Genomic DNA, 12,249 nt, shown 5'->3' on the forward strand with positions numbered 1-12,249 from the left:
TTAACACAGACCCAAATAGGAAACGATGCATTTTTTTTTTTTAGTTTATCTGTGATTGCCTTGATATACAGAAATTCCCAGGGAGGAAATTACTCCTATAACTATAAATTGGCAACAATTCTGTAACTTAGAGTCCTAGAGCATTATGTCAATGCCTAAAAATTTAAATGACTTGTCCAAGATCACACATGGCACAGTAGAGTGCCAGGGCTGGAGTCAGGAAGATTCATCTTGAGTTCAAATCCAGGCTCAGACACTTCCTAGCTTTGGGATGCTGAGAGAATCACTTAACTCTTCTTGCCTCAGATCTTCATCTATAAAATGAGGCAGAGAAGGAAATGGCAAACCTCTCCAGTGTCTCTACCTACAGAACCCGAAATAAAGTCATGAAGAGTGGAGAGTGACTGAACAATGACAACAAGATCTCACAGATCATGTATATTGGAAGCAAGACGTAAGCTTAGCCTTCCAACACTGGCTGCCTGCAGCCACAAATGAATATATTCAGGGGTGGACACCTGAGAAGGGAAGTTAGAAACCAAGGGAAAATGGGTGAAGGGGATATATATAGAGAGAGAGAGAGAGGGAGGGAACATAATAAAGGAAGAAAGACTCAGAGACTAAGGGTTCGACAACATGGACTCCAGCATGCGTGCTCCTCTGATGGTGGAAAAGAGAGAGAGCTTCATGTGTCCCCAATCTTTTATTGGAGAATCAAGGAATGGGAGGTAGCTAATGAACACGTGACATGGCATATGATTTGACTTTGGCTCAATTGACCACCACAAGATCAAAGAGGAGGAGGTTAATCAAACATGTGACCTGATAGGGAATCTGGTCTGTCAGGGTAGGAGCTAGGACCCCGTCTCAGCCAACACCCTACCCAGGAATTCTCTTGACCTTTGGATTGTAGGTTTGGAGAGTGGTCAGAATTCATAGAGTGCCAATTAAATACAATGATCAAGAAATGCTATGACCATGAGTCTGGTACATGAGCACATACATTACAATATTAATGCATCAATAATACTTTCAAGATTAGAATATACCTGGGATGCCACAAACACCAAGGCTGGTTCTTTATTCACTCTAGCACCTTGAGTCTAAAGATGATTTTGGTTTTTACTGAGGTTTTTCTTTCACTGATGTTGGAAGTTTCCAATGAAAATCTTGTTCGTGCAACAGCTCTGAGTGTTAGAGTTTCCTGGGCCCCTGAGAGGTCCAATAACTTGTTCTTGCTTATATAGCTAATGTGTGGCAGAGGCACCATTTGAACCCAGGTCATGTGTCTTGCAAAGTCAGTGTTTTATCCAGTCCACCATGCTGCCTCCCTCAAAATGAGACTGAACAGGAATAAATCTAAAGTTCTATATACTTGTGCTTAAAAAATAATTTCCCAGGGGCAGCTGGGTAGCTCAGTGGATTGAGAGTCAGGCCTAGAGACGGGAGGTCCTAGGTTCAAATCCAGCCTCAGACACTTCCCAGCTGTGTGACCCTGGGCAAGTCACCTGACCCCTATTGCCCACCCTTACACTCACTCTTCCACCTAGAAGCCAATACAAAGAAGTTAAGGGTTTTTAAAAAAAAATAATAATTTCCCATGATGAGAGGCATGACAAGGCATCAAAATAATACAGTAATGGAGGGTTGGTGGATTGTAAGCTCAGCATAAGCCTGCAGCATGAAATGGAAGCTAATATAATTTTAGGCTGCAATGAGAGGCATTATGTCCCAAACAAGGGAAGTTGTTGTTCCATGTTATTTTTCCTCTAGTTAGAACATTTCTAGAACTTTGTCTTCTACTCTGGGTTTCGTATTTTAGGAAGGAAGAATGTTATCAAGCTGATAGACCTCTGGAGAATTGACCATAATGATGAGGGGACTAGAAATCACATCAGAGAAGCATCAGTTGAAGGAAGTGGAGATTTTTAGCCTGTATAAGAGAAGATTTATTTGAAGATAGCTGTTATTATCCCACTCCTACTTGAAGGGTTGGTTGTCATATTGATAAAAGATTATGATTGTTCAAGTCATTTCAATCATGTCTGATTCTTGCTGACCCCAGTTGGGATTTTCTTGGCAAAGATATTGGAGTGGTTTGCCATTCTTTTCCAGTTCATTTTGCAGATGAGGAAACTGAGGCAAGCTATGTGGCTCAGAGCCACATAGTAAGAGTCTGAGGCCAGATTTGAACTCAGAAAGAGGAGTCTTTCCAATTCCAGGCGTGGCTCTCTCTCCATTTTACCACCTAACTATCCGAGGAAGGATTAACCTTGTTTCTTGGCCATTGAGGACAGAACTGGGGTCATGGGATGAAATTTTCAGAGAAATCAATCAAGGCCTAATTTTAGGATGAGTTTTAAAAAAACCCAATTAGAATTGTCCAAAAGTACAAATGGGCTACCTTAGCAAATAGTGGGTGCTATTCATTAGATGCCGTAAACTGAAGGGGCTAGAATGGCATTTGTTGAGTATGATATAGAGGGAATGACAGTGTTAGTTGCGTTTAAGACTAAGTCCCTTTCAACTTTGACATACAGTGATTCTAGGAATCACTTGTATTTGGGGATTCTATCACTGTTCAGCTAAACTTTAACTAGGAGATAGATAATAGTCTTATGTTTATGTCAATAGGATATTTCACAATGGAACTTAAAACTACAGTGGTCAGACTCCTCCCCAACCCCTTTAAATATTATCTTAATTCAATGAACATTTACTAAGCTTCTAGCTTGGACAAAGCATTACATGCTGGGCGAGCGCAGAAGCATACGACCAACTCTCACAAAATTATGTACTCTAAAGTGGGTAAAAGACAAGTACACAAACACTATGAAATAAGTGAGAGGGGGATTAATGCACAAGTACTACAGGAAGTTTGGGGCACTGAGATGGCCCAGTGATAAGGTCAAAGAGATGTTAGGGTCTGACCCAGTGAGAAAAGAGCCACGAATAAATGTTGGGGTCTGACCCAGGGACAAAGAAGCCACAAATAATTTTCACAGAGACATCTCTGTGATCTGCCGAAGGCCACAGCAAAGATGTTTACGCAAGAAGCAGGTGGGATATCTGAGAATGTTTTGGGTGAAGTCTTTTCATAAACAATATTCTCTGGGAAAGAAACATCTCCTAAATATGAGGTCACTAATGCTTAGCACTCTACTCTCTGTAAAAATCTTTCTCTTTGTTATAATAAATAGAGCTTATGCAAAAAGCCCCCACCTAGCCTCAGCCCCTGTTTATTCTTCAGCATTTGGACCCTAACAAACCCAGAAGCCAGCATCTGGCACCCAACAGGGCCCTAACAAGCCCAGAAGCCGGCAGCACAGTGGATAGAGCGTTGGTCCTGGAGTCAGGGAGACGGGTTCAAATCTGGCCCCAGACACTAAGAGCTGGGTGACCCTGGGCAAGTCACTTAACCTTTTTCGCCTCAGTTTCCTCGTCTGTCAAATAAGCAAGAAAGGGAAATGGCAAACTGCTACAATATCTTTGCCAAGAAAACCCCAAATGGAGTCACAAAGAGTTTGATATAACCAAACAACAAGTACAGGAAATTTAAGGAGATGAGAGAATTTTCACCTGAGGAGGGTTAAGGAATTATTCCTAGAGGTGGCATCTGAATTAAGTCTTGAAGGAAAGGAGGAATGAATATAAACAGACACTTATTTAAGGAGGGAACATTCCAGGCATGTGGGGGATGACATGAGCAAAGATATAGAAATGAGAAAGCAGGATGAGAAGAGGGGATATAGGATGTATCCTCTCATTTAGCCAGAACATAAAATTCATGAAAGGGAGCAGTATGAGATGTAGTTGTTAAAATAGGCTTGAGCTCAATGTGAAGGTCCTTAAATGCTAATGTCAAGAAATTAACTCACCTTATTCAGTGGGGAGTCCATGAAGTTTTGCACGAACAGAGAGTAACGTGGCCATACTGATACTTTAGGAATTTTACTTAGGCAACATTATGGAGAATGAGCTGCAGAAAATAGTAGGAAATAGATAGAAATTTCAGCAAAAATATGAATATAATTGACTCCTTTTGTGTTTAAGACACGTTTTTATCCTTGAGACATTTTACAAAATGTTTTTGTGGTCAAACAATATTCTCAAGTTGGGGATCTTTGTAGAGTAGAAGGTTTAAAGACTAAGCTGAATTTATTATCAAAACACAGCTTTTCTTTATAAAAATCTTTTGTTCCTAGGCTTAGCACATGGTGGACTTAATAATTGGAAGATTAATATATGGAAGAAGAATAAAAAAGGAAGAATTGACCTCAATCCTAGAATGTGGTTTGCTTTTCAAAACTGAATCTGTTATTAGTTGATTTTCTTATCCACCGTCTTTTTCATTTTAAAAATGTAGTCAGTGTTCCAGTTTTTTTGAGGGTTTTGATTAAACTGTGTTTAAACTCTGTTTGTGTTGGAGAACAGAGAAAAGAAAGTATTCCCTTCAGCATTGTCCCTTCGTAAGCTTATGCTTCTAAGTTTAGTTGTATCAGAGAGAGATTAATTATCTTTTGGGGCCCACAGCCAGGTTATTTGTCTTTCAGTCACCAAAAGCAAGATGTCTGCGGGGAGGAAGGTGACAGTGTTTCACCTTGCTAAACATGCGTCCAAATGGTTTAATAAATGATGCCTGAATTAAAACCCGAAACAAACAAAAAAAAAACAATGGGTTGGACTCTGACCCTTCAGCAAACATTAGATAGATGTTGAATGTTCATTGAATTGAACTGACTGTTTGCATTCATTTCCGTTTGGCAGATATGTGTATCGCGACTGCAATCTCCCTTCTCATGATCTTGATCTGTGCAATGGCAACCTACGGTGCATACAAGGTAAACAGGTGTAGGGCCTGGCTCTCTTCCTGAAGTCTCCCAATGAGGAAATCCCATTTTCAGCAGTGATTTTGCAATTTATAGTCTTAGAATTTCCTGTATGCTGAGACATTAAGTGACTTGCCTGAGATCACACAGCAATGTGTGTCAGAAGTGGGACGAGAACCTCAGTATTTCTAGTTTCAAGGCCACCTGGCTTTCTTTTTCCTAGACCAAAGGCATTAAACAGATCCCATAAATTAATGGAGAAAACCAGAAAAATAACATTATCTTTGTCGTATTGTATTTTTAAAATTTATTTTGTTAAACGTTTTAAAATTACATTTTTTAAACCCTTACCTTCAGTCTTAGAATCAATAGGACCTAAACTAGTCCTTATTGAGCTAGTCCATATTGCCTCTTTCCAGAGTATTTTCCATTTTCCCAGTCCCATATTATTCCCTAGAATAATCTTTGGAAATATTTTTTTTCTGTTTTCTATAAGAATTATTGATGGTTTAACATCTATCTAGAGCAGTGATGGGCAAACCATGGCCCATGGGCCAGATGCAGCCCCCTGAAATGTTCTATCGGGCCACATGACATTATTCCTAATTTGACAAATACAGTGAGCAGAATACAATACAATGAAACTTTGAAAGAGTTGCCTTAGAAACAGACTGACAGATGAGCATTTCCTTTCCTTTGGCCCCCTCTTTAAAAAGTTTGCCCATCAATGATCTAGAGTATTGGAGATAAGTCACATGGTCATAGATTTAGAAATCGAAGGATAACAAAAAAAAAGAAAAGAAAAAAGGGGGCAGCTGGGTAGCTCAGTGGAGGTTCAAATCTGGCCTCAGACACTTCCCAGCTGTGTGGTCCTGGGCAAGTCACTTGACCCCCATTGCCTACCCTTACCACTCTTCTACCTTGGAGCCAATACACAGTATTGACTCCAAGATGGAAGGTAAGGGTTTAAAAAAAAAAAAAGAAATCGAAGGAATTTTAGAAGTCATTGAGTCCAATTCCCTCGTTTTACAAGTGAGGAAATTGAGACCCAGATGGGTTAGGTGACTTGCCAGGTCACAGAACTAATAACAGCTGAGGTAGGATTTGAATTCAGGTATTCCTGACTCTAAATCCAGCACTGGACCCCCTGCTACTTAGCTGCCTCATTCAATTAGAATAATCCTCTTTCAGAGAACTGGAATGTGTTCAGAGCTAGTTTGTGTCAGAAATCTGCCCAGCGCTAGTTTATCAATAAACAAAAGACTTTCTCAAAGGATACAATAATAACAGCTTAGAATTTAAAAAATTGGAGTGGGGGGGGGTGAGTAATGACACTCTTTTAATACTTTGTTCCTTTTCTGTTATGTGAAGCAACACGCTGCCTGGATCATCCCGTTCTTCTGTTACCAGATTTTTGATTTTGCCCTCAACTCGCTGGTGGCGATCAGTGTACTTGTTTACCCAAATTCAATCCAGGAATATATACGCCAGCTGGTAAGTAGTCATCAGAACCATGCTCAGCATGTTCTCATTCGGGTGACATGGCTGACTAAAGGGATGTTCTGAATAGTTGGAAGCTTTGTGAGACTTAATAAGACATCCCCACTGCTATCCAAACTACGGGGGAACTAGTTTATATAGATTTTTTTTTTAAACTCTTACCTTCTGTCTATTGGCTCCAAGGCAGAAGAGTGGTAAGAATAGGCAATGGGGGTCAAGTGACTTGCCCAGGGTCACACAGCTGGGAAGTGTCTGAGGCCAGATTTGAACCCAGGACCTCCCATCTCTAGGCTTGGCTCTCAATCCACTGAGCTACCCAGCTGCCCCCAGTTTAAATAGATTTTATCTGTGCACTTAGCTGGCTCTGAATCACCTAGAAGTTTTGAAGGCTAATTAGCTGAATAGGGGCTTTTAGTTTCTTGGACACCATCCTGGGAAAACATGAGCTCCCCAGAGCCAGAGTCTAATAAGCTTGTGATGGTTTAGTACTCAGCAAATCATTCTGAAAGCTGATCACCACCTGTTTTACTCCGGGAAAGTATACCATTGCTTCGTCAGGTAGACACTGAGGAGAGTTCTCTTTGATGCATTTGTCCAGAATGGAAGGATCCAGTCATAAGTCTATGGAAGGGACCTTTGTGGTTGCCTAGTTTATTTGACAGATGAGAAAATCAAGACCCAGAAGAATAGAGTGACTTGCCTAAGGTCTCTAAGGTTTAATAATTAACAAAGCTGGTATTCAGACTGAGGTCTTGCGATTCCAGGGTCAAGGATGCCATTCATGAGGGTAAAAGTGGGGGAGTTTTGAGGAGAGGATATTTCAAGATTATTATTAGTAAAAGCAGCCACTCAGAATTATATGAGTCTATGAATAAAGATCATATTATAAAGATTTTTTTAAACCCTTACTTTCTGTCTTAGGAACGACTCTAAGACAGAAGGGCAAGGACTACATGTGCGGAGTTAAGTGACTTGCCCAGCATCATAGAGCTAGGGAGTATCCAAGATCAGATTTAAACCCAGGTCCTTCTTACTTCAGGGCTGGCACTAACTGCCCCATAACAAATAGATTTAGAGCTAGAAGGGACCTTAGAGTCTAAGGACCATCTCCATTCTATATATACTTATGGAAGAACCTCATTAATATTAATATTATATGTTTCCTTTGGACATCTGTTTTCTACTTTAATTGAGTGTCAAATCCTATTTCCCAAATGAGGCTTTTCCTGATTCCCCCAGGTTCATGGGCTACCCTTACCACTTAAAATCACTTTTCAGTTGTTTAGGTATGCCCCACTCTTTGTGATCCCATTTGGAGGACATTTCTTGACAAATATACTGGAGTGGCTTGCCATTTCTTTCTCTAGTTCATTTTACAGATGAGGAAACTGAGGTAAACAGGGTTAAGTGACTTGTCCAGGGTCATACAGCTAGTAAGTGTCTGAGGCCAGATTTGAATTGAGGAAGATGAGTCTTTCTGATTCCAAGCTGGGTACTCTTTCCTCTGTGCCACCTCATGGTCCAAAATTACTTTATGTTTTGCTTTATATCCCATTTTTACATTCATTTTTACATCCCATTCATTATATAAGATTTTATGCATGTTCACCATATTTGAATGACATTGACTTATGATAGTTACATAGAGAAATCAGATCTCGCTGAGCAGTTGTTTCATGGTAAATTCCTGCTTCCTAATTGAATATTAAAAGACCTACATTCACTATTAACCATTTGGCAGACTGAGACCTCTTAGAAGGGCTTCCTTTGGTCCAAAGGAGAATCAATATGGTAGATTTCCAAGACAATATTATAAATACCTATTAGTTCAAGACAATTCATTCACTGGTAGATAGTATACTGAAAAGTTTCCATTAAAGAAATTAGACTACCTTTCTCCATTTCCTCTTTCGTTCTTTTTTTTAACTGCCTTATCTTCCATCTTAGAATTAACACTATGTATGGGTTCTAAGGCAGAATAGCAGAAAGGGCTAGGCAATAGGGGTTAAGTGACTTGCTCAGGGTCACACAGCTAGGAAGTGTCTGAGGCTAGATTTGAATCCAGGACCTCCTATCTCTGGGCTTGGCTCTCAATCCACTAATCCACCTAACTGCCCTCTCTGTTTCCTCTCTCAGTTAATTAACAAATATTTATTCATTTAATGATATTCCAGGGTCCGTGGCTATACAGACAAAAATGAAGCAATCTCTGCCTTCAAGAAGTTTGCTTCCTTAATCGGAGGAAATAACACATCATATAAGTGTATATGACATATATACAAAGGACATATAAGATATGTTGGAGGGGCAGCTAGGTGGCTCATAGATAGAGAACCAGACTTGGAATTGGAAGGACCTAGGTTCAAATTTGATCTCAGACATTTCTTAGCTAGGTGACCCTGGATAAGTCACTTAATCACAGTTGCCTAGCCATTACCACTCTTCTGCCTTGGAACTGATACTTAGTATTGATGATGAAAGGCAAGGGTTTTGAAAAAAAAAGATAAATCAGAAGAGGGGAGACACTTAGCTTGGGGAACCATGACATGAAATGCTTCATGCAGGAAATGGCAACTGAGATGAGCTTTGAAGGGAAGCAGGGATTTCAGGAGCCAAAATGAGAGAGCATATTTTATCTTCCACTTAACCTCACGTATACACCTTTCTTCTTCTAATATGTTCAGGCCTCCCAAAGTTGTAGAGTCTCTAAAGGGACGACGTTTCCAGACTGACAGTGGGACTTGGACGTTGATTGGCAAATAAAAAAGAAGAAAAAGTATCTGTTTTCTGTGTTTAATGAAAAAACAACTTTTAAAGTGTCATTCAAGTACTTTACTTCATTTTTCCCCTACACATACAGAAACTAGCCTCTCCTCATTCTCTCAGTGTAATTTTTATTTGGTCCAGATGGACCTGAAATTGTATCTTGGTCCTAAACAATAGCTATCAGCTTTAATTAATTGTCTTCTGATAGGAAAGCCTGAAACATTGCCCAGGGAATGAGATCTTGAATGATTAATGAGATTTGCTAATGAACTTGGTGTTTTTTTTCTATCCCCAGCCTCCTCATTTTCCATACAAGGAAGATCTCATGTCGGTGAATCCTACTTGTCTAGTCCTTATTATTCTTCTCTTTATCAGCATTGTCTTGGCTTTTAAGGTAAGAATATGGATCTTGTGTAATTTTCCTCTATATTTTAGATAAGGGTTTTCTCATTAATAATCACTACCCTTTCCTTTCCGAGCAATTAATGTCTACTTTCAAGAATGTATGCAGATTGGGTAATAGTTTACTGGAAGCTCCTACTCTCGCTGACTTGTGGAAAAAATGTGTATGTGCACTTTGTATGTGCACACTGACCTTATTTCCTTCCAAATAATAATCACAGCTAACATTTGTTTACTTAAAAAACAGAGGACATTAACTTCTCCATCTGTGGCATCTTTCTTGACTTTCTGTTCTTGTTAGAAAACCCATATACCATCAACTTTTTGCTTTTTCTTAAAAAAAAAAAAAGAAGGGGCAGGTAAGTGGCTTAGTGGATAGAGAACCAGGTTTGGATACAGGAGGTCCTAAGTTCAAATATGACTTCAGACATTTCCAAGTTGTGTGACCTTGGGCAAGTCACTTAACCCCAATTTCCTAGCCCTTGCTGCTTTTTTACCTTAGAACTGATACTTGTATTGATTCTAAGACAAGGTAAAGGGGTTTGTTTGTTTGTTTGTTTGTTTGTTTGTTTGTTTGTTTGTTTTAAAGAGATGTCTAGAAAGTTATTATCGAGTCTCGTTGAGTTGTGTCCAACTCTTCATGACTCCAGGGACCATAGCACACCAAGCCCTTCTATCCTTCACTATCTCTCAAAGTCTCTCCAAGTTCATGTTTGATATTTCCATGGCACTATCTGTCTTATCCTCTCTTGTTCCCTTCTCCTTTCTCCTTCAATCCCTCCTCATGTGTCTGGAATGGGAGAGCCCAGAAGAGCTATAGTCTGTATCATTGGGGAAAAAACTGCACATTGATGAGATCACAGATTCATCCAAGTATGTGTCCTGGAACAGATAAGAAGGAGAAGGCAGTGAAATAAGCATTTATTAAGTGCCTGCTGTGTGCCGGCTCTATACTAAGCACTTTATAGATTTTCTCTCACTTATGCTCTCAACAATCCAGGAGGGGGAAATGCTGTTATTATCCTCATTTTAAAGATGGTGAAACTAAGGTTAACAGAAGTTAAGTGACTTGACCAGGTCACACAGCTCGTAAATATCTAGGGCTAGATTTGGGCCTAGGTCTTCCTCACTACAAACCCAGTGCCATGTAGTTAGCTTCCTGGCATTTAGGTTGCATTGTAGAGCCCTGGACCTAGTGTAAAAAAAACCTTGCGTTTCAATGATCCCTTAGACCAGTGGTTCTCAAACTTTTTTGGCCTACTGCCCCCTTTCACATACTATCACTGCCTGTCACATACTATCACCACCCCCTTACAGTTATTCACCTCCCCCAAATGCACCTGTGGCCATCACCACCTCCCTGGATCACTGCAGCGCCCACCAGGGGGCGGTGACACCCACTTTGGGAATCACTGCCTTAGACACTTGCTAGCGCTGTGACTCTAGGCAAGTCCCTATCTTCCCAGGTTAAAGTATCCTTATCTGTATTATGGGGATGATGATAGCATCTGCCCCCATAGAATTGTTATCCAAACCAATTATATCATACCTATTTGGAGGGGTTTTTTATATTGGGGGGGTGGGAATATTTTTTCCCCTTCTTTTTTTGTTTTTTTTTCTTTACTTTAAAATATTCTTTGTTATAAGGAATGGCTGTTTGAGAAGGGATGAGGCAGGGGATATAGGAGAAAATCTAAGGGGGTGACCCAAGGAATAGTGAATTAGTTTGGGGAAATAGAGTGAGTCAAAGCTCTAGTGTCAGTTTGAATGGGACTGGGTAGTGAGTAGCTCCTTTACTTCCAAGCTAGTTGAGTCAGGAAGACCCAGGCATTTTTTTAAGGGGGATAAAAAGAAAAACTCAGCCCTGAAATTGAATTTCAAAGGAGAACCCCAGAGGAGTGAAGATTGAGATGAAAAGGCCTTCTAAGTAGGAAATGGCCTCTTTAAAGATACAGAGGTGGAAGTGTCCACAGCATATTCTGGATACAATGAGTAAACTAGACTGGCTACCATAGGATAGTGGGGAACTCCTGTAGGGGAGATCTCTTTAAGAAACACAAGAGAATCCTAATGGCATTAGATTGATAGCGTGGAGCAATGTGGTTGAAGGCTTTGAATATTATTCTTTTGGGGTTTTATCCTTTAGGCATTAGGGAGTTATTGGAAGTTTCTAGGGAGGAGAGTGATACCAGAGGTAAGGAGAATGGCCCTTCCTCCAGACCTGAAATTATTTTTTATTTACCGTATTTATTTTGTATGTGTAGCTGTCCAGCAGTTACAAAATATTCTTGCGTGGGTTGTCCACCTAAAAGGGAAGCTGGGGACCGAGGGAATATGGGTTGAAGGGTTTAAAGATTAAGGTGGGGAAGGCATAGAGAAGGAAAAGAGACACAGAGACACAGGATTGTTCAGCATAACATCAAGCCTGTGCTGTCTAGCTCTGATGGTCAGGTCTTGACAGTCAAGTAGACTGGATTTTATTGAGGTAATTGAGTAATCAATGACAAGATAAAAGAGCCACATCCTAAGACAATGGAGTAGCCAATGCCCAGACCAGAAGTTAATTTGACCTTCTGCACACGGGCCCTGTCTCATACAAATGCTAGATGAGTGCCTTTGACATTACAAAGAGGCTACAGAGCTAGCTAGCCAGCCTTCACTGCAGTTCGAGTCCCAATTCAATTCAAGGATCTGGAAATCAATCATGTGAAGCAGTGATGGGCAAACTATAGCCCACAGGCCAGACACCCCC

The 12,249-nt window shown here is 40.3% G+C and overlaps 1 protein-coding gene across 1 annotated transcript in view; it reads left to right on the forward strand.

Annotated features, from left to right (window-relative positions):
• The window catches only part of LAPTM4B (lysosomal protein transmembrane 4 beta), a 117,535-nt gene that overhangs the window by 50,990 nt on the left and 54,296 nt on the right, over positions 1-12,249 (forward strand). The window contains exons 3-5 of the mRNA XM_044668563.1: positions 4,768-4,841; positions 6,201-6,323; positions 9,391-9,489. Coding sequence (XP_044524498.1) covers positions 4,768-4,841; positions 6,201-6,323; positions 9,391-9,489 — 296 coding nt within the window. The remainder of the gene's footprint in view (positions 1-4,767; positions 4,842-6,200; positions 6,324-9,390; positions 9,490-12,249) is intronic.

This window comes from Gracilinanus agilis, chromosome 1 (assembly GCF_016433145.1).
Source record: "Gracilinanus agilis isolate LMUSP501 chromosome 1, AgileGrace, whole genome shotgun sequence".
In the NCBI taxonomy this organism is placed as follows: Eukaryota; Metazoa; Chordata; class Mammalia; order Didelphimorphia; family Didelphidae; genus Gracilinanus; species Gracilinanus agilis.